At 35.8% G+C, this 21,725-nt stretch overlaps 3 protein-coding genes across 3 annotated transcripts; all 3 read right to left on the bottom strand.

Moving 5' to 3' along the window:
• Window positions 1-561: 561 nt before the first annotated feature.
• LOC130808995 (uncharacterized) lies at window positions 562-8,082 on the bottom strand. Its single transcript, XM_057674592.1, has 3 exons — window positions 7,572-8,082; window positions 5,254-7,448; window positions 562-980 (listed from the first exon to the last, which is right to left on the bottom strand). Exons 1-3 carry the CDS (start codon window positions 7,899-7,901, stop codon window positions 806-808), a joined length of 2,700 nt encoding a protein of 899 aa, XP_057530575.1. The 5' UTR covers window positions 7,902-8,082; the 3' UTR covers window positions 562-805.
• Window positions 8,083-9,283: 1,201 nt separating this feature from the next.
• On the bottom strand, window positions 9,284-16,461 carry LOC130808994 (serine carboxypeptidase-like). Its single transcript, XM_057674591.1, has 9 exons — window positions 16,093-16,461; window positions 13,733-13,901; window positions 12,456-12,575; window positions 11,450-11,593; window positions 11,156-11,306; window positions 10,901-10,989; window positions 10,362-10,620; window positions 10,106-10,239; window positions 9,284-9,728 (listed from the first exon to the last, which is right to left on the bottom strand). The coding sequence occupies exons 1-9, from the start codon at window positions 16,359-16,361 to the stop codon at window positions 9,573-9,575; spliced, it is 1,491 nt and encodes a 496-aa protein (XP_057530574.1). The 5' UTR covers window positions 16,362-16,461; the 3' UTR covers window positions 9,284-9,572.
• Window positions 16,462-17,328: 867 nt separating this feature from the next.
• Window positions 17,329-21,725, bottom strand: LOC130808993 (uncharacterized protein At5g49945). Its single transcript, XM_057674590.1, has 3 exons — window positions 20,480-21,725; window positions 17,933-18,136; window positions 17,329-17,850 (listed from the first exon to the last, which is right to left on the bottom strand). The coding sequence occupies exons 1-3, from the start codon at window positions 21,542-21,544 to the stop codon at window positions 17,626-17,628; spliced, it is 1,494 nt and encodes a 497-aa protein (XP_057530573.1). The 5' UTR covers window positions 21,545-21,725; the 3' UTR covers window positions 17,329-17,625.

Below are 21,725 nucleotides of genomic sequence, written 5' to 3'. Positions count from 1 at the left end.
TGCTTCTAGGGTACCTATGATCCAAGTCCCCACTCTTAGTTCTAAATCCTGCTTACGTTGCCCCCCCGACCCCCTCTCCTCGGACCTGACCTCAGGTGACCATAATTGCTTCTTAACTCTATATTCAGCTACTACTGACTAAGCTTAAAGGTTACAGTCAGGTCAACTAACAGAAATCAACACAACAAACAAAAGATACGCTAAAAAGCTAAGTAAATAAACAATCCTTTCATAAGAACACTCCAAGATATGATAATCGATCAAAGGAAATACAATAGAAGTATAATTTAACTAAGAATATTACTTTACAAGGGTTATGATCATTGTTACTTCTATTTGGTTAAGAATACTACATTTGGTTAAGAATACTACTTGACAAGGTTTATGATCCTGGTTTCTAAAATTTATTTTCATTATCATTATTTAATCAAAAGCTCCGTAAAAACTTTTTGTAACTTTACTAAACTAACTTACCGAGTTCTTCCAAGTTCTAACGCTTCTAATAAACTCTATAATGGCATGATATTTCGTAAGACGTATCATACTAAATGTTCAAGAAAGATTCAAATCGTAATCTCTTATGAAAGAAAGATCAAAGTTTATCTAAAACGAATTTGATTCAAGGTACAATTTTTCACTGACTACTACTAGAACTGTACGAAAAATTCACAGAAAGTTTCCGTATAAACATTTGTGTATTGATGACCATCAATAATTAAAAAAGTCATCGATACACAAACAATTCAAAAGATGCAAGTCCTGCATCCACTCGAAGTATTGCACACACATAACAAATAGCAATATTTCATGTATGATGGTTAGGACTCGAGAGGCTGCTTTCAAGCATGAACGATAGATCATGCATCTCTGATATCAAAGTCTCCGCAGCAGGCGACTTTATATTTAATCCTTCCTCTGAAGTGTTGTCACTTGGGATCCTCGTATCCATGTAGCCACCAGCTTTATCAGCATGTTCCGTTCTATAAAACAAGGAGTCAAATTTTATTCAGTTTGGGTAATAACTAAAATACTAAATGGCTACTGGCCGGCTGTCGGATAAAGTGTAGATCCGAGTGTCCGGTACGCAATTATAAGATACAAGATACACGGACACCATTCTAGTTTCGGACTTCTTTCATACAACACAAGTCATTTCATATAAATGCAGTTCATCAAAAATTAAGCTACTATATACATCTCATGTGAGAATGATTCCAATGATGACAAAAAGCTTTTTTTCGAGTCGGCTTCCTGTCTTAGGGTTTGAGATTTCAAAACAGGAAACTATACCAAAAACTTGGTTTTAACAAATCAGCCCCACTGCGATATTAGGGTCATCAAGAAAACAAACCAAGGGAATCAAGAAATTTGGATAAATTCAAAAAAATTTAAAATCCGGTAAATTGGCTAAAAGCTTGAATGCCTATAGGCGCTATATCGGAGGCCATAGCATGGCTACCTAAAAGAAAACCTTTTGGTACAATATTTCATACATTTAACTTGCAATATTGTTTAGGTATATATACCATATTATCCTCATAGTGCATTTGGTTGGACACTTGGATGGGAACCTAAAAACTACCTATAAGCTTATATGGACATAGTAAATCATTATAGTAAATGGTAAAAATACTTATTAGCAAGGATCTTTCTGTTCCGGCCAAAGTTCCACATGCAGGTCACCAACTTGTAATTTAGAGTTTCAAGTTTTCAATCTAGGGTTATAAAAAAAAAGGCCCCTCAGGCCTCAGGTTGATTAACACCTACAAGGCTACAATGGCTACTTTCCAACACCATCACTGATAGCTCCTCTTCATCACAACTCCCTTCAACCCGTATTGCTTCTTTCCTTCTTTTCCTTTTTATTGTTAAAAAAATTCCCCAAGTAGAAAAAATATACAGTAGGAGTACTTATCACATAATGCATTCTTATACTTCAATTAGTGCAAATTTCAATCCCCCCCTATTTCAATATACACAATAACACAACTCCATCTGAGGTGCTACACCCGAATAAAGAGGAGTGTTGCGCCAGGTAGTGACAAGCAGTGTAAAATATCATAACATTTTATGTCATGAATCGAATTTAATTAATGCAGGGGCATCCCATACCAAGCGACACATTAAACTTCTCTCACTCAATGTAGTGACAATTATTCAAGAGCTTCTAGGTCGTCGCCTAGAAGTGATGCAACAAATCACCAGAATGTGGTTTCAAATGACTAGGACTTTACGCTTCACCTCCTAGACATGTGTTAGAGTTAGGTATGCAAGGGTAGCTACGTCGCCGCCAGCATTTCGTAAGTATGAAATGTTCTATATAGACGGTAACCTAAAAGGTCATTTGGTAAAATATAAGTAACTTTGTGGGTGTCCAGGGAAGTATAAAAGTACAGTCCAATATATGTATGAGGAAGTACAGACCAATGTTAGAACATAAGTGGGAGCGTCAAAAGATCCTCTAATCACGATTAATCTAGCTTTCTCTTGTTTAAACAATCATAGGTGAGATAACAAAACATATCTAGGGAGAAGTTTCGTGGTCCACGTTGTTTGCTAATGATTTCGTGAACTAAACTACACATGGGCTCAATCTAAGTTAGATATGTAAGACAAGCATGAGTTAAATTGAAACAAGAAAAAGTATATAGAATGTAAATTTGGCACATCGTTTTTGGCAAGAGGATCATAAAGAGGTATTGTAATGTTAGACATGAAGGAGCTCATCACAAGTGAATGATTCAAGTACCATAGCTCAATTATTACTAGAATGAATATATTAATCGAAATGTTAAGCATAGGATTCTGTGCGAATGGCTCAAATGGAGAGTTCTGATCAAAGTATTATGCGGCCAAGGTATCTACTAAGGTGAAGAAGATAATTCTACCAAACTACCTCTAAACAAGCACTACTATATGTGACACAATATTTGACTTTTAGAAAAGGTCATTAAAGGAAGATTTGTGTAGTTGAATGCAAATGCTAAGATAAATGAGAGCACGCCCCCTGAAACATAGAATTTGAAATGATAAGGAAGGGTCTTGGAGCCGTAGAAAAAAAAGACAAAATGAGAGTCTTCTGACTCTGTGAGTTGGCAGGCCGTGTTTTTGGTACCCCGAGCATGCCTTAGCATGAAAAAAACCTCCCTTAGGCATGACAAAAAATGACAAAAACGACTCGCAGCTAGCACGGAACGCCCTGTGCCCACCTCTTCCTGTAAGCCTAATATAACATATATTGACTGCAATCATTAATCTCTCTACTTTTGTAGAAGTAAAAGAGTTTGCATCCAGCTAAGAGGAACAAACATGCTGGTTACACTGCTCACAAAGGACGCTTAGATCTAACAGCATAAACTAACAACATATATCCACCTTTCTCGGTGCAATTTAATAAATCTGAGTGGTCCTCCAGTTCAACTTTATCAACCAAAGAAATGCTCCTCGCTCTCTCAAAGAAAAGATTGTCTTTAAGCTACCCTTGGGGATCTCCAATCATCCATGAGGAGTCTATGGCCCTCAATTGAGGTTATACAAACTTCTAATCAACCTACCAAAGAGGTTGCACATGCTTTCACTCTTAATCTTTCCCACTTCTCTCTCTATCTCACTTTCTCCAGGATAAATTTGAATGGTTTCTAACATTGGGGTTCCTCGAAATGGCGCAAGGGATCAAAAAGGAAAGGAAGACATTAAGTACTCAAAGGGAGGGATTTCATTGCTAGGGAAAATTAATGCAACATAATTCAATGTGAATCGTTTTTTGAATTCGCAATTCGCTCAAAAAGGCCCAAAAATTGTCCAAAACCAACCGTAACTCGTGTTTTTGTTTTGCGATTCACGAGAAAATTTAAAATCATGTGCCACTAAGGGAAATACATGGTAGTTGGGAAAGGAAGACAATGCTAAGAGGAGGAGAATATGTGGGCTATGTCGTAGTATAGGTTTGCTCGGGAAAAACATAGTTCACTATCCTAACTTAGTTGTGGTCATGCATGAAAGAATGCAAAAAACAAAAATCGATTATATTAAAAGACACACACAACAATACTAAAGCCTTAATCCCAACTACATGAGGTGAGGGCTACACAAATCAAAAGAAATCAGTGTAAAAAATCGTCCCTTATAAAGAATATATTTTAATCACCCTAATCTTAATACTAATCTAAAGCTAAGAACATCAATTGAAATGATCCTCCACCGTCTACATATAATCTCCTTCTCCATTCATTCCTATTTGTTGCCATATGAACCAGAAAATCTCAATCATTCATGTCATTCTTCACTCTTGCTGTCCACATAATGTTCGATCGTTCTCTTCCTCTTTTAAGCTACTCTATTATAACATTCAACTTTTTTATGCATTATTTGGTCTTCTTTGTACATAATCAAACCACAAAGAAATTTCCTCATTTTATCTTGAATTGCAACTCCAAGAGCCTTTCTTATGCCTTTGTTTAAATCGTATCCTTTAAAGTATGTACCCTCAACATCTGAACATATACATCTTACCAACCTGCCACCCTTATGTTTCTACAATGGTCTCTTCAGAAAACCTAACATTTTGACTCATACTAATGGTGTTGTAGAATTTCTCTTTCACCAAGTCGCATACCTCAGATGCATAATATTTGTATCTCACTCTCCATTTGAGTCAATGCCCTCCTTAACATCTTAATCATTACCTCCATTCTAGTGAATAGTTAGCCAAGGTACTTAAAATACTCACTTGAAAGAAGCTCTTTTTATATATAAACATACACCTAAAATAATTAAAAGTTGCACGTGCAAGGATCAACTACACTGAAAATCCCGAAAGTGGACAAAGGAATGGGATAGCCGACCAATGTTAGCGGTGAGTGTGCCATACAGAATCGCGCAAGCACACAAAAATAGAAGAATGTCCTCATTTTCTCACTATTTAATAATTGATTCAATGAAATCGATGAATTCTATTTGCAGGAAGGTTATCAAGATCGAAATCCTCCACACTGCACTCGTGTTAAGAGGATATCTTTCAAATACACAAAGAAGAGGAAGAGAGCTTTACACTAATAGACAATAACAATTCAGGAAAACATCTTGATCAGACGCCCTGCAATATATCACACATGTGTGTCTCAACTTAAATAGTTAACAGAACTACAGAAGCAATGACTCAAAAGTAAAAAAGATATTACGCTACTGTGTACAAACACGTACAACCAACATAGAGTCTCACAATAAAAAGGATTTGGATCTTTGCACACTTACCTAACCAAATCAGAACCTTCACGAGTTGCAAATGCCTGAGATGCAGAGGCATATTGGGTACTGAAAATTCCACCATATAGGTCAGGGTAAGATGTATCAGGTGTCTTTTCCATTGCAGCACTAGTGTTATTACCAGCTTGAACATCGGGGGAGCTTGCAGTAACATTCCAAGCATCCAACAAATCTCCATGTTTAATAGCCTCCTCGTCAACATGTGCATTTATTGAGCTACTAAAATTTACTTGTGTATTACTCGAGCCAGTAAAATCAGACCATGCATCAAATGAATCATCAGTTTCGCACAAGGATTTACCATCAAGCAGAGTAATACCATCAAACTGGAGTTGATTGTCTGGTTGACTAATGTATTGTTGTCCACCATTATTGAGTCCAGAAAATAACTCACCTTCAATGTTTAATTTATTTTCGAAGGCCCCTTCCTCAGAAGCTTGCACCTGACCCCATGAACTGAAAGTACTATTCTCTTCAGCCATGTTTACACTGTCAGGAGTTTTATGGAAACTGATCTGATCTGAACTGATTTTGATATCATTTGGTGCAAAAGAACTATTTTCCGTTTGTATTCCCGAACTCTGAAAAACATTCCATGAACTAAACATATTATCATCGTCAAGAACTGCTTGATCTTCAGAGGTTCTTGTATTGTTACTTTTAGCTGAATTTGCATTAGCAACCATTAAACTTGAAAAGTCATTCCAAGCCCCAGATGAAATGTCATTGTCCATTGGTTTACTAGCAGAAGCACTATTGGTTCCAGTGAAATCACTCCACACATCAAACGAGCTATCATTGGACATTCTCAATAAGTCAATTTGATTAGTATTTCCCTTCCCACCATCTACTTCAACGCAGGCTTGCTCTTGCTTTTTCACGGTACCCATTCCAACAAAATCGTCCCATGCTTCAAATTTGCTACCACCTTCAATATTTACTTGCATATTAGTTGCTTGCTGCAAATTTGCAGAACTCTTTACATCCCACAAGTCAAATGAATTATCCAAATCATTGGTAGTCCCACTTGCAGGTTGCTTGCTTTCTTCGCTTTCCAACTGATTACCTTTAATACCCAAGTGTGCATCATTACCCCATAACCCAATTGAATCATCTTGATAGGATATCTCTTTCTGTAAGCTTTCACCATGTATTCCCTGATGTTCTAAGAGGGTAACATCCAACAGAGCAGGATCATCTTTGCTACCAAGTGCTGGAACATCCTCTAATTTATTACTATTCGTTAATGACTGAATGTTTCCTCCGGTACTTGGTATCATGAAATCGCTCCAGGCATCATTAGGCACTGTAAAATTATTGTTCTGAAACGGGATTCCTTCTGAACTTGTGGATCCAACAAAACCATCAAATGAGTCAGATATAGCTAGTGACGCACCACTATCAGTGGCAAGCACCGCTGTACTGCTTGGTTCACATTGAGTTGTTTTATCACTCACAGACATCCTAAAGTCACCCCACTCGTCAAAAGAATCATCATTATCTATGTTCTCACTATTGAGAGACTCTTCCTTGGAGTTATCCTGTTGATCTTGTGGAAACAAATCAAAAGAAGAATCCACCGATCCCATCGGCCTAGTACCACCTTCAACCAAAACATTCCCATCAGATACCTTAGACTTGATATGACCTCCAGACTCCAAATTACTCCAATCATTATCATTACTGGAAGTAATCACAGTACTTCCTGAAGGAGCATCAGAAAATGAGCTATCACCTGATTTCTCAGGTCCGGCCACCGGAAAGGAAGATTGAAATTCTGCCCCCCATTCAGACAAAGACTCATCATTTTCACCCTCACCAGACCTCGAAGCAGCCATGGAAGATCTCCTGTTTTCAAACAAATTAAGACTTCTCTCGCCTGAAATCCTAGACTCCTCATTTTCAAATTTATTACTAGCTATGGAATGTTCATTTCTTACATTAAAATCATCATCTTTATTTTCTTGACTCAAAAGTTGCTCAATGTCTACACCAATCAAGTTCAGATTTCTTTTCCCGTGAAGTATCTGTTTATTTCCCACACCAGATCCTCTCAAATTATCAGGCCATTTCAGTTGCAAATCAAGAAAATCCGATAACGAAATTTCATCCTCCTTCAACGAGCTCCGCACTCTACCACCAGATTGATTTACATCACCTCCAATAGGTTTCTCAACACTTTCCTGCAATCCCAATTTCAATCATAACAGTACATTCACATGCAGCTAGCACGCAATTAAACATAGCAAACAACACCATACATAATTACAAATGAAATTATTTAACAGAAGATAGGGGAGACTTACAAATCCATCTAAACCAAGCGATTGCAAGAGCCACTGAAAAGCAATTGTAGATTTGAATGACATAGGATTTGTAGCAAAATCTCGATGCTGAAACATCCCACAGTAAACACAAATGATTGATTCCGACCTTCGTAAAAGCTTCCCTTTGCAATCATTACATCGTATTACATCAACAGAAGCATTTGAACCAAGAATGGCATCATTGAGAAACGATGATGAAAGACAATCAAGTGAGTGATCATTGGAGTTAAATGTTTCAAGGCCTGCTTCTTTCTTGAGCAAGATCTGAACTTGGTCGATTAGATTGGTTGATACTTCGTACATGTCCATTAAAGAGGATCAACTGCATTTAAAGGTTCGACAATGGCGGTTAGTGTTTGAATGTTATTAATTGAAGATGCAAATCCTGAATTTGGTGTCTACTCGGAGGATTGAGAAGATATCATATGGAGAACTAACCCAGACATCCTTCATCCCCCAACTAAAGCGATTATTGGAGTTTGGTTTAAAGTGGAGTCTTGTTTTTAAATTGTAAATTTATTTTTAAATCGGGTTAAATTAAATTTGGTTATAAGATTGAATATAAGATTGTCGAGTCTGTTTTGAATATTATTAACCATCAAAAATCTACGGTAGAAGCACAAATAGGTAAAATTTTACAGTTTTACTATGCATCTGTTTCATACTCTTTTTAGAGGAGAGGGGAATATATATCCTTTCTCAATGTGGTGGATATCGATCTTATATCACAAGAGCGAAGAGAAACCCATCACCCTAATTCATAAAAGTCGTTAAAATTTAAATGTAAATTTTTTTGAAATATACATAGCCATGAGTAAAAATTTAATCTCACTTGAGGTGAATCGATATATAATGTTGATTAAAAATGAGGGATATATGAATATAAAAAGTTCATATTGTCAGTTATAAGTGTTCTTGTGATTTAAATACCACGAACTACCTTTGTTGATTAGGTATTGTAGATTTGAAGAGACCTTATTAAGTAAGGACTTAAGAGTCGAAACCATTAGTCATAGTCAATATATTTCAATATAAAAGCTATGATAAGGGTATGAAAGTATTGAATTACACCGACAATATCCTTATCAAGAGATAAAAAGATTGCGGGCAGTGAAACACTCGGATCGATAATAACTTGTAAAAGAAAACAAAATACCTAGTACACGCTACAGGCGTCAGGCAAGACAAATACCAGGTCAAGGCAATGCAAAACAAGTAGTAAGACTAATAACATAAACCAAAGAAACAAAAATAACAATCATAAAGGCATAAACTCGACTTTGACATCACCAACTAGTTTTATCGCTAGTCTAGAGAGATGCAATTAGCTCATGTTATTACTAATTTGCACCTATGACACTTTTTTAATCCTATTAAAACTTTTCTTTCCATCAAACGTTATGTTTTCACCCTTCTCACAGTTGGATTGAAAACATTACGACGAAGCAAATTCTCGTAATAGAAAGAATTATGAGTCGAGATTCCACATCAAGATATCCCGTAGGCAGTAAGAAACGAAAAACCCAAAACCTAGTAGAAATCTCTATGCATATTGTAGAGCACATGTTGTCATATATTTATGGATCAAAGGGATTCAATTTATGTATAATAAACGTATTTCATTCAAGCAACAAGAACATAAACATCACCCCAATATGAAGTACTAAACAAACAGAAAAGAAACTTTCAAAGAATACATAATAATTTTAGTAGATTGGATTATAGAGTATGTATCTATAAAATTTTATTTACAAGTGTTCAAATCATACTTCAGTAAGCACATTTTCCTATCCAAACTTCATCTAGACGAGAGTCACTTGAAATTGGTATATTGTTGTGTTGTTGTAATCTCGATTTCTTATCACAATGAGATTTGATAGTCGCTTAAAAATGTGAACTAAAAAAAACGCGAAGAACAGAGATCACACATAGATTGCTGCAAGGATGAAATGTCGTGCGTGAGGCGGATCATAGAAGTGATCATTGGGAAGCAACAAAGGTTTCTTTTTGGCTATCAGGAAAATAGGGTTCAGACTGGGAATTTGACAATAAAAGTGTGCCTTGTGTCCATCTCCTCAGCATATCCAAGGCTGCCTTTGGCTGATCCATAGGAACCATGTGACCAGCATCATGAACCTGTTTTAATACAGCACAGACATCAGCATTCGTCAATCCGATCAATTTACCCGATTGCTTCGGGGTCAAATTATTACACGATAATTTAGTGTGTTTGGCCAATGGTTGTTAGTAGGAGTTCTAGTATGAAGTTGTTGGTTGGTTGACCAACTAGATGTATTGGCTTATAAGCCAACCGTTTAAGCCAGCTGTTATGGAGATGTTAGGTAAATATTTTGTTAGGTGTTGGTTGAAGCTGGTTTTTTGATATTCGCTTAAAATTCAAAACGAAAAAACCATTTACCAAACACCAAGCATGCAGATGGCTGAAAAAGTTGTTTACCAAACACTTAAAATAACGCTTATGAACTAAACACACGATTTTGGTACGAACGAACCTTGAGGAAACTAAGAGGGCCATAGCTCTTCAATATTCCAGCCCCCGAGCCGTCAACTTCAAAACGAACCTCTGGTGATGCTGCAAAATGTTTTTGACCACTCCATTCCATATTGTGTACCCATCTAGAGTTACCTGGTTAATGGTTATACAAGAACAAAACTCAATTTTAAGCATATAGCTACATCTAATGAATGTTTTGAAGTATGCAGATCACATCAGAATTTTGCTGTATAAATTTGTTGATTGAATTTTACCGAGCCAATTGCAGATAAGATCATATTCCCCTGCATATACAAGCAACTGGATTCCATCCTCAAGTAGAGCTGGGATGCCGACATCAAGATTTCTCATCCAATCAACTAGCATGGCCTTGTAAACAGCAGGACTACAGGACAGGAAATTAATGTCCTGAACACCGAGAGCAGTCTTAACAGATTCCTGATTTAAGAACTTCTCCATGTTTGAGAAGTCGTAGCAAAGCGTACCTTCACATTTCTTCCTGACATCATAATACTGCAAAAAACCAAAATATTTTAGAATTCATCTAATTCAATGCACAAAAGAGAATTCCTATGTAGCTATTTCTCAAGAAAAGCTAAAGAATTGCCATTCCCACTTCACTTCCTAGCATAATTTTCGCAAGACAATATTTTCCCTTTAAGAAAGCTCTTTTCTCAATCATGTTTAGAAGAAAATGGAGTTTCAATTACATGTAAAAAACATTCAGGTTAAAGCATAAAATTAAAAGCTAAAAAGTCAGGTTTTAACGAAAAGGAAGATTTAAAGTTTATACATTCGTATCACCAGTTAGCTTTCTAATGCTTGCAAATATAGTGTTGCACATGAGGTATGCAGTCATGCAGGAAGCTTTGCCCTTTGTACCTGGAAGAGAACGCGAAAACATCACTATTAGCAGATATTAATAGAGATGAATAAGTAATAGCCAGCTAATTAGACATTAATTTTATCTTTCGCCCATAATTATCTTTTCAACATTTAGTCATACCATTGTATTAGAAATAACATAAAAAAAATCAGGTAAACCTACCACATAGTTTTGCTGTCATTTTACACAAAGGAACCATAAGATTGATAGCGTTGTAGGAGGATTTTTTGATCAACCCCATCTGTAGTGCATAATCGGGATAAGCTTGATACTGTACAGAAGGATCAGTTAACCCATTCCCAATCGCAAATCCCTGTTCAATGAAATCAAATACATTACAACTGGTAAAGGTTTGTTCCTACACTGGACTGCTGGAGTCGGGTTTATAGCCATCTCCATGTCCTACTGGGGTTGGTGGGGGCAAGAAAAGAAAACATCTATAATCTATTTGCAGACCTTGAGATTGATAAGGATTCCATGTTTAGATTTATTCCTGCTATGAACACGAGCAGCAAAGGCAGGAATGTAGTGGCCAGCATATGATTCTCCAGTGATGTAGAAGTCATTTTTAGCAAAATCTGGGTGCTCAGTAAAAAATGCCTAAATGTTGAAAGAGAATCCGCCAAGTTAAAACAACAATAATGAACTTACGATCTTAAGAAAGTGATGAGGTCCAAGGATGTAGTAGAAAAAGCTCAGGAGGCAAAGCACAGCACAAAGATCACATGTACTTCTATCAACATATATGGAGTTACATGCTAAGTGGCACCCAACAAACTAAAGCAAATATTAGTATCCGAGCAAGGTTCACCAACCTTGACCATGTAAGATATGATCATGGGTTTATTTAAGTCTAACACTGCAATTCAACAGCATGTGACTACTTGTGCCTTTTCGATTTAAAATTCATTACTTAGCATATATAGGTCCAATTTTCAAGCTTTCAAGTCATTAAAATACTTGGGCTTTTAAATAAGTATTACTGTTATCATAAATAATCTTATGGTTTATTCTAGAATTAGTTTAGGGTCAATAGATGCGTCTTAGTTATGCTTACCATGTCATTGTCAAAGAGACAGCAAAGATGTAGACTGCTGTTTAGCATACATCGAAGTCAAAAAAAGTCCAGATACTAGGAGAAGGCTCCCCTGTTCTTTTAGTCTATGATACTTAGACTTTCACTTTACTTCACATAACCAAGTTGAATCCTCCACAGATAGGACACCTCATTTTGCACCAAAATCATGGAAAATATTCATTAAATAGCCAAGTTGGACACGGACATGAATTTAAGTAACATACTTTTTAGTAATATTACAACCTGATCATTTAGCCGCCTTACTCAAAAAGGCAATGTATCAACCACAAATCTCACAAAGAACCAAGCACATTAATACAACAAACCATGTCACTACCAAAAGACCACGATAATGCAACTAAAAATTAACATTATTTAACATACCTGTAAAAAGTCATACAAATCATTACTGACCCCTTCCTCATCATGTCGTATATCACGTTTGTCAGTGGAGTAACTGAATCCAGTTCCAATAGGCTGGTCAACAAAGATGATGTTGGCAGCCTGGAGAATCACAACAAATCAATTCGTTACACAATATTTCCAGCAAGTACAGTATGCAACTGCATCTGGGAATCTATAGATACTCCTTAGATAATTTAAATTCCAAATGGGCTGAAAACACAGACTTATCTACGTTTTGCCTTAGAAACTAATCCTCTATCCCTTCGAGTTTGCTCCCCCACCTCATGGGATGTGAGAGCTTATGGTGGGAACTGGGGAGTAGGGAAAACTTAATGGGAAGGACCAAAAGAAAGAGGAATAGCATTATTTATACAATTGAAAAAGAGAAGAGGCAAGTGGAAATCATATCCTACCTTTCAAATTTTGATAAACCCCGGCATTTTAGGCTAGCTACATTTGGACTAGAGAATAGCCCATTCGGTGCAGACATTACTAGATAACATTTTTAACAGTAGAACTTTGTTTGGCTATTGATTCTAGGAAGAGTAGAAGAGAAAGTGAAGAGCAGAAAAGGGAGGGGAAAGAAAAGGAAGAAACGAAAGTTGAATAATGGTGCTAGGATAGAAGAATTTGGAGAACAAAAAGGAAACGATCATATTCCCTCCCCTTCCCTTAACATGCTTCTATCCAAACAAATAATAACTGCACTCAAATTTAGTTCATATCATTTCATGCTGCTTGGTCAAATAAGATGTTTATGGAAATTGCAAACAAGGACATAGTACTTCATCTCAAGTCGTCACATAGCAACTTCGAGTTATGAAGTCTTCATATTATTACTTAAGAGTTAAGACAAGAAAATTATATGCGCTTTCCTAGAGATTTCTTCACTGCGCAATGTTGATGAGTTCATTTTTGATTTTCAGCATACATACAATCCATATGTTACAAATGCTAAGATATTGTTAATCATCCCATCCAAAGTCATCAACTTTAGCAAAAATTTAAAGGAAGTGAAAATGTGGAGAGGTGAGTAGTGGGTGTGAGACCAAACTATAGTGAAAAAGTAAAGATGAAAGGCTCACCAAATTATGCATGTATCAACTAATTTGAAAAGCCCAACACAAGAGAACACTGGGAATATAATTTGAGAACACAAAATAAATAGCAAAAAGAGATTAAAGCATGGAGAGTTTCACAACTTCGCACAGCATTGGTAATTAGAAAACACCTAATGTGATTAGCAACTTGAGTACCTGGTCCCAGCCATACTCATTCCATACAAGGGAAAGGTTTTTTGCAATTTTGAATGGCCCATTTTCATAAAAAAGAGCCAGCTCACTACTGCAACCAGGTCCTCCGGTTAACCAGATAACAACTGGGTCTTGCTTGCACTTGCGTGATTCGAAGAAAAAGTAGAACATCCTACAAATTGTATAGTAAGAAACCTTTAAAAAATTCCAGTTATAACGTCATAAACAATGAGTAGACACATAGATGAGGAGCAGGGCAGATAAGCCTATTATATAAATCAATCAAAATAAAAGAACCCAAGCAGCAGCCTAACAGAACAAACACCAACAAGGCAGACTGATGATGGCCTGGAGCCTGCCATAAATGTTCCACACAATTTGATGTAAAGAATGAGCTGACTAACTACTACAAACTGTGCAGTGTAGAGATGATTCAGAATCCATCTCAAGAAATCTTACAACTTTTGGTTCCTTAAAGACATTATCTGGCACACTGCACATTAGGATGGGAAACCCGTAATAGCATCCATAATGCAAAATTTCAGATGCGGATGCGATAACGGTCACGAAATGATTTTATCAACATTGTGTTTTGTGGTCGTTTCAGCCGCGAACAGGATAAACTCAAAAGTCAAAACCCTTTACAAAGCAATGCGGAGAATATTTTGCACTAACAGTTACAATGAGTAAGGATTAATTTTCTCATTCGTAATGGGTTAACACCTTTATCAACATCTATTCAAGTTGATGTTTTAGCCACAGTTATTTTCATTGACGCGCTGGAAGAACATAAGAAATTTAAGGCTACGACGAATAGGTTTATGGTAGAAACACACTAGTATTTAAGAGTTTACTCACCCCGTTCTTGAAATAAAATTACATAAATTTTTTTGTGTCAGTTCAAACCTTTTAGAAAATTAAGATTGCATGCGGGCATCTTACACAAGTATTATTCTGTGCACGAAGCACCACCAAGGTACATAAAATATTTTCAAAAGAAATGTGTATACTAACCAAAACAAAAGTTTGCAAGCATATCAAAATGCACAAAAGCATGATAAGTGTGCTAGTTGAATGTGCAAGGGGATTCTCCAACCTTATACCAATTATAAAAAGTGTGATGGTTGATTACACCTTGTGTGATTTTCAAGATGTATTTATGTAGGCATGTAGCTTAATACACTATACTTTTGTAAACAAGTGGAAAACAAGGCTTCATGGTGCAAAAAAGAATTCGCAATCTTATAAGTTAAATTTCAATTTTCCAGCATTTGATCACCTCCTATTATCTCTGCATCCCTCCTGTCTCTTGAGAAGCACTCTCCAACTATATAGAAGTACTAGTATATAAAATCATTTGTAAAAGTTGTGCTCACTCCCACCTTATAATCGTTAGGAATTCTTTGAGATAGTAAATTCAAACAGTAATTTAGTCAAGCTAACAATTAATCAGCACGAGGTTTATGCTATCAAAATCCTTTCCAAAATTAAATAATGATTATATTCAAATTTAAATTATTATGAAATAATTAGGAGGCTAATGGGCAAATATGGGTTATTTGAAGTTCGAATTGGCTGGTTTAATCTGTATAATCATACAATCATTGACATATACATAATATTTATCAAAGCAAACACTCAACAATTAAATTCTTTATTTCAGATTCTTAACTTTTCTGAATCAGTTCAAAACTGTATAGATTTCTTCTCCAAACAAATAAAAAATTATAAAAGATGTCGTGTAATCAAAGTTCAATCAATGAAATTTAGTCATTTTTCAGGCTTCTATAATTTTGACATTCGTCATCTTCTAAGATTTTAAATGTTATGTATGATTAGCTAATTTGCTAGCTGTTAAGCTAGTTGTTGAGCCAGTTGTTAAAGGGTTGTTATGAAAATGTTTGGTAAATATTATTTGTAGGTTATTTAAAATCAACAAAATTACCAAAAAACTTCTATTATTTGCCAAACACCCCAATAACCAAATGATCTCTCCATTTTTCTCCCCTTCCTTATCCTTCATTCCCTCCTACCCAAACATAGTATAAAGCAAGAAACATGAAACTTCATAGCAAACAACAACTGTGCATCATCCAAGTTCATATTCATAGACAGACAATAAGATTTCAATTCATCTTCCCAATCAATTTTGTTATCATGCTATTCTCTAAATCTACGATTATCAACTAACACTCTTTCTCAAATTATTTGTACGATTTGTTCAATTCCTCTTCAATTCAGGTCAAAACTAAAAAATTCAAAATTTAAGAAAATAAATCATAAAAATCACATCAATATTCAAAGAAAACAAAAACCTAGAATCACCTAAACTCGAAAATAGATTTGAATATCCAAATACAAACCTGGCATTATGAGAATGTTGAAGTTGATAATAACCAGCATGATGACCTAGCTGTTCAACAGAGGCACCATTAGGATCGTAAAAATTAGGGAATTTGAATTTCCTTTCCACGAGTTTGGGAGCAGAGGGTTTGCGAGAAAATTCGGCATTAATGATATTAGCAGACCTTTGAGGAAACAAATTGAGATCCTTGAATAGATTATCAAATTGAGCATAGGAGAAAGATGATGAGAGGAAGATGAGAAAACTGAGAACGATCAAGTTTTCCATTAGGAGTAACTTGCAAGTTGAACACTACTCAATCTGTGACAGATGGTATACTTACTATATACTTCTAGGGAACATCCACCTTTTTTCCAAAGACAAGTATTTTTGAAATTCGATTGGTAGAAAACAACACAGATGTTTGGCGAAAGACTGATAGCCTATAGTCCGTAGCTAGTAAGTCGGATTGAAATTGAATTGATTGATTTTATTAATTGATTTTACCAGTTGGTTTTGAATGCGATAATAAGAATAACTTGTTTAAAAATAATTTATTTATACTAATAATTTGTTTTAACTATATAATTTGTAAGTAATTGGTTTTAGGTGGTTCGATCATCTAATTTTTTTTTTTTTGCCAAAATAAAATAAAATACGTTATTTTACCAAACATCCTCGCAAAATTAGTCAATTAGACTAAAAATTGTCCAATGGGATGTTTGCTATTTTACGGTTAAAAATCAATTCAGCTAAGATTAATAATTCAATTAATTATTTTGTATGATTTATAATCGGCTAAATTTAAGTCATGTTCTAGGAATTTTATTGATCTTTAATCAATTTATTTTAAAAATCATTTAGGTTATAATTGATTGATAAGTGTCATGTAATCACACTTATTAAATATTCATCATAGATAATAAAATTGATTATTTTAATTCAATTAACTGTCATTATGAGTGTATTTTATATATGCCTTTATAGTTGTATTTTGACTTAAGGTCAAACGACTACAAATAATATTCCGTAAATGACTTTAAAAATCAGCTAAAAAGTTAGTAAAAACAGTTGTAAGTATAGCTCATATCTTTCAACATTTTCATAATAAACTGCAATAAATAATTAGTTTATTAATCATTACTTCCAACTAGTCAAACCGATTAACGGTCATTCTACAACTTTAGTTCCATCATTCTCAACTCAGAGCATTGCGGCAAATAATCTTAATCCAATGATCCGAGCTATTAACTCATTTGAATAAATGTTACCTTCATCAAATAATAAAAACAATAGCTTATTAAGTCAAATAGAGCTGCATTTTGAATAATGCTTTAGTTCCAAAAAAACCCTAAAGAACTAGGAAGTGTAATCTAACTACATCAAAGTAATGACTGATGAGAGATATCGTAACGTCGAAAATAGTTGCTCATACATCTTCAAATACACAAATTATCTCATAAAAAGGGCCATTATTCTACATAGAGAACATACTAGCGATGATCCAAGACATAAAGGCACGAGTCGTACAATCACCATACGAAACTGAGCTTCAAGTTCGAGTCATTTTCATTTTTGGCATTGCCTTCTTCATCTGACGAGCACGTTCCTTAGCTTCTTTCTTGCGAATTCCCTCGGCACTCAGCTTCGCTTCTGCCTCCTCCATCTTCTTCTTCTCGGCCTTCTTCCTTTGCAAGGCATCTTGCCTAGCATTCTGGAGCTCCTTGTATGCCTCTTGGGCAGCCTTGACCCTAGTTGCATCAGTTTTGGAGCGTGCCTGAAAGCAGGAATAGTTGGTGTTTGTGTTGCTAATGAATAACAATCAAATTCGGCAAGAACACCAAAATGTAAAACCGTACCTGTGAACTCAATTTGTATTTTCCAACTAAATCAATGTAATACGGCACCAAAGCTACAAGCCGAGACATGTCGGCCATGTTTTTCTGATTGGGAAGAGCAAACTTAAACATCAATTTCTTTTTGTGGTTTCCTGATTGTTGATCTGAGAAATGCATTGAAATAAAATACTTTCCGAACTTCTCAAACGCTTTCTCTCCCAAGACCTGAAATAACAGGTGAAAAGATTTATATTGTACATTCATAGTTAATACTTTTATGAGAGACACGAAAGCAAGAGCTTGACCAAGAATTCAGCGATGTGATATTTAGCACACTGGTCCTCTTGGAGCACAAAACATTCTCAAGAAAAGGATTGATAACCATTCGAGTACAACACAACATAGATAAAAGACCTCATGATTTGGAAAGAGGGGAGGGGGAACCGGAAAGAATCGGCTTTAGGCTTGGACATCGATTATTTAAAAGTAAACAGTCCTTCCCCAGCAAAATTTTAGCTAAAGTTATATATTGCAGCAATGTAAGAAGTTCACTGCACAACAATAGTATTCTAAAAGCTGTCATCAACAGAGAAAGGTAATTAACATATCTTCTTGATGCATGAGAGTTGAGACAAGTCTGAAATATGCACAAACTGTATTGTGTGCATGACTCAACATCCACAAAGCACACAACACACAGCATACAACAACACCAAACCTTAAAAACCCAGCTTAACCCATCTTTCTACAACGATTGAAAGAAAAAATCTTATTCTTATAATAGTATTGTCTAATGGCGCTCCTTCTTGTGGTAGTGTCCTAATTTCCCCTTTAAATTTATTGGCACACCTCGGTCACATTATTTTTATTGCAACTCTTCAAATGAGCCACCCGCATCCTATGCTTTCATCCCGATTGGTTTAGTTTTCAACGGTGCAAGGTGCATGGAGGGGTACAAGGGTCCTTGAGCCTAAGCACAAGGCAAAAGCACTATCTTTGGCTCAAAAGCTAATAAAACAACTCTTGAACATATCTGATACTCAAAATACACAGTATACATATTATCATTGCATTAAAAATCTAAAATATTTGTTATCATCGCAGTAAGCTACTAATACAATGCAAAATAAAACAAGAGCGTACTTAAATCTACATTTAAAAGCAATCTGTCTAGTTGTTACAACAACAAGAAAAATTTAAAAAAAAACAAAAGACAATGAATTAACGATTTGTGAACGCCTAAAGGCCGTTTTTGTATGGATCCTAACGTAGAAATCAAATGGTATTAGATTGGAAGGAATGATTTTTAATCCGACTCGATATTTTGTAGAACTTTTTTGTTATAGAATATAGATACAAAAGAAATCATTCTAACTGATGCTTGTATGCCATCATATTGTTTTCCACAAAAGCCCCTGGAGTTCTCTTCTCCATTGTTATCTCTCCTTCAAGCACCTCCGAAAAGCCATGGCACATCCATTGCAAGCAACTGAAACCCAATTTACAACACCACTCTCTTCCTTGAATAATTCATGACCTTCCTTGATGCTCTACTTCACCACAAAAATTGGTCAAGATATTGTTTGCAAAGAGAATTTTTTAGAGCTTCCATTCAAGACACGCTTTTTAGGGGTAGGGTAACAGTGCTAGTGATGATTGGCTGATTGGGGTGAAGATAGATGTAAGAAAGGGGGAATGTGATAACAAAAACAATGAAGGTTCATAAGGGGGGCGGCAGATCTGGTGTTAGGGTTAAATAAGGTGGTGACTATAGTTTTGGGCACATTGATCAAGTTCAAAAGATGAAGTTGGGCTACGACTAAACAGTTTATCGGTCATGATTATGGTGAATTGGAAAGAAGGGTAAAGACCTTAGAAGAGGGAAAGATACGAAAAAGTATATCAACAGGTAGCTTGTCAATTGGGTCTAATTAAAACTATTTTGATTATCTAGATTTTAGAGTGATATCAAAGTTAGGACTAACAATGGAATACAGGATAGATTGCGACTTAACTGTCAAATTTTGCAAAAACTAATCACAAGAAGAAAGTTAACACAAACTGTCTTTGTAATCAAAACAGGGAAAAAAACTGACAAAAATTCAGTGTCTATTCCAGTAAACTAGTAATTCTGAAAAGGTTATCTACTACAATTGACACAATAGCAATGCCCAAGCCTAAATCCCATTAGCAAGTTTTGTATGAGACCGTCTCACCGTGAAACGGGCCCATAGCAGCCCAAAGTTAAACTTATACAGCAGTTAACAAAAGCTTTTTTTTTTCTTTAAATTTTAAGAAATTAAAAATTGGGTCAGCTCATATTAAGCTGGGTAAGATGATCTTAATAAAGAATTTGTTGGATCCCATGGGTCAGGTACATGAACTAAAGCAAGTCAGAATCACAGGCCTATCTTGATACAAATACTCCAGAAAACTAACACTCCAACATATAAAGTTGACTAACTCACTAACACATACAAGAACAAAGATATTGAAAACAAACTAAGTTCAACAAAATCAAAATCAAAATTCCTCAATTTGTCATCAACTATAAATCACAATTTTTACCTGATCAAGAACAGTCTCATTGATTAATTCACCAGCAACTTCCTTTGATTCCGAGATAACACTCAACTCATCGGACACCCACTTCCTGTTACTCGGTGTAGGCATCAAAGAAGCAAATCTCTGAAGATCAGGCAGCTCCTTAAGCATAGCTTTAGCCGCCTTCTTCTTAGCTACAGCAAAAACTACCTGATCCATAGCTTCATCATTCATATAAACCTCAAAGTGAATCTCATCTTTACAAGGCACAACAGAATTATAAATCCTTGATATCAAATCAGGTCTACTCTTCAACTCCATAGTAGCCAACAGACCTTGACAATACCGCCTACCACTGGCATAAAACTTAAACACATTTTGACCTTCTTTCAACAACAATGGAGAATCCACCCCTTCACCAACCCCCAGTAATGAAAAATTCTTATCAAAAATAGTATCTTTGGTAGCAAACTTTGCAGCCCAAGCCAATGCCAAATTCTCATTCTCTTTCTTCCCAGTAAAATAATTAATCGCAAACACAATCAAAAAACTCACGCATATAATCTCAATAAAAAATCTCGAGATCAAAGACTTTTCAGAAACCAAAATTTGATCATGGGTAGTTTTTTCAGAAACATCAGATTCTAGGGTTTCAGAATCTTGATTAGTTTCATCTGATTCAGGAGCAGATTGTAAATCAGTAGGAATACCTTCAAATTCATCTTCATCCCAATAATCAAATCTAGAAGTGGGTTTAGGAGAATCAGTGGGTTGAGATTTAGAATCTAAAGGAGTAGGAGGCGGGCCATGATGAGTTTGGGAATCAGACTGAGTTAAGGTAGGAGAAGGGGGAAGATCAGTGATATGAATCGGTGAGTCGTCAATTGAGTCATCGAGTTCATCAAACTCATCGCCGAATCCCTCAAATTGAGGGGTGGAAGGTACGGCGTAAGTGGAGAGAGAAAGGTGGTGAAGGAGGAGAGAGAGAAGAGAGAGAATGGCGAGTGAGTACCAGAGTGCATCGCCATTTCTAGGAAGTAAGAAAGAGGTCAGTGGTGTTATCCATGAAGTCGTCGATCGTTTCGCCATTGTTGATGTGAGGGGAGAGAGAGAAAAAAGGGAACGAATTTGGAACTTGAAAGTGTATACTAATTAGATTTGGAGATGGGATTTGGGAGATGATGGATAAATATCTCAACTCTCGAGTTTAGAGTAGAGCAGTTCATGGGTGGATTATTCATCAGACTCGATCCATTCGGTTTGAAAAATG

The sequence above is a fragment of the Amaranthus tricolor genome, chromosome 3, assembly GCF_026212465.1.
Source record: "Amaranthus tricolor cultivar Red isolate AtriRed21 chromosome 3, ASM2621246v1, whole genome shotgun sequence".
Classification (NCBI taxonomy): Eukaryota; Viridiplantae; Streptophyta; class Magnoliopsida; order Caryophyllales; family Amaranthaceae; genus Amaranthus; species Amaranthus tricolor.
The sequence above is the reverse complement of the archived record's forward strand: the minus strand, read 5'-3'. Positions and strand labels throughout refer to the sequence as shown.

Coding starts and splice junctions, on each gene's coding strand:
- LOC130808995 (XM_057674592.1), bottom strand. CDS start 7,901: ATGGACATGTACGAAGTATCAACCAATCTAATCGACCAAGTTCAGATC. Junction 7,449..7,571: donor CGCTTGGTTTAGATGGATTT/GTAAGTCTCCCC, acceptor TTGGGATTGCAG/GAAAGTGTTGAGAAACCTAT. Junction 981..5,253: donor GAAGGTTCTGATTTGGTTAG/GTAAGTGTGCAA, acceptor CTTGTTTTATAG/AACGGAACATGCTGATAAAG.
- LOC130808993 (XM_057674590.1), bottom strand. CDS start 21,544: ATGGCGAAACGATCGACGACTTCATGGATAACACCACTGACCTCTTTC. Junction 18,137..20,479: donor ATGAGACTGTTCTTGATCAG/GTAAAAATTGTG, acceptor CTGTTATTTCAG/GTCTTGGGAGAGAAAGCGTT. Junction 17,851..17,932: donor AATACAAATTGAGTTCACAG/GTACGGTTTTAC, acceptor TCCTGCTTTCAG/GCACGCTCCAAAACTGATGC.
- LOC130808994 (XM_057674591.1), bottom strand. CDS start 16,361: ATGGAAAACTTGATCGTTCTCAGTTTTCTCATCTTCCTCTCATCATCT. Junction 10,621..10,900: donor AGCTAACTGGTGATACGAAT/GTATAAACTTTA, acceptor GGTTTTTTGCAG/TATTATGATGTCAGGAAGAA. Junction 9,729..10,105: donor GCCCTCTTAGTTTCCTCAAG/GTTCGTTCGTAC, acceptor GTATTAAAACAG/GTTCATGATGCTGGTCACAT.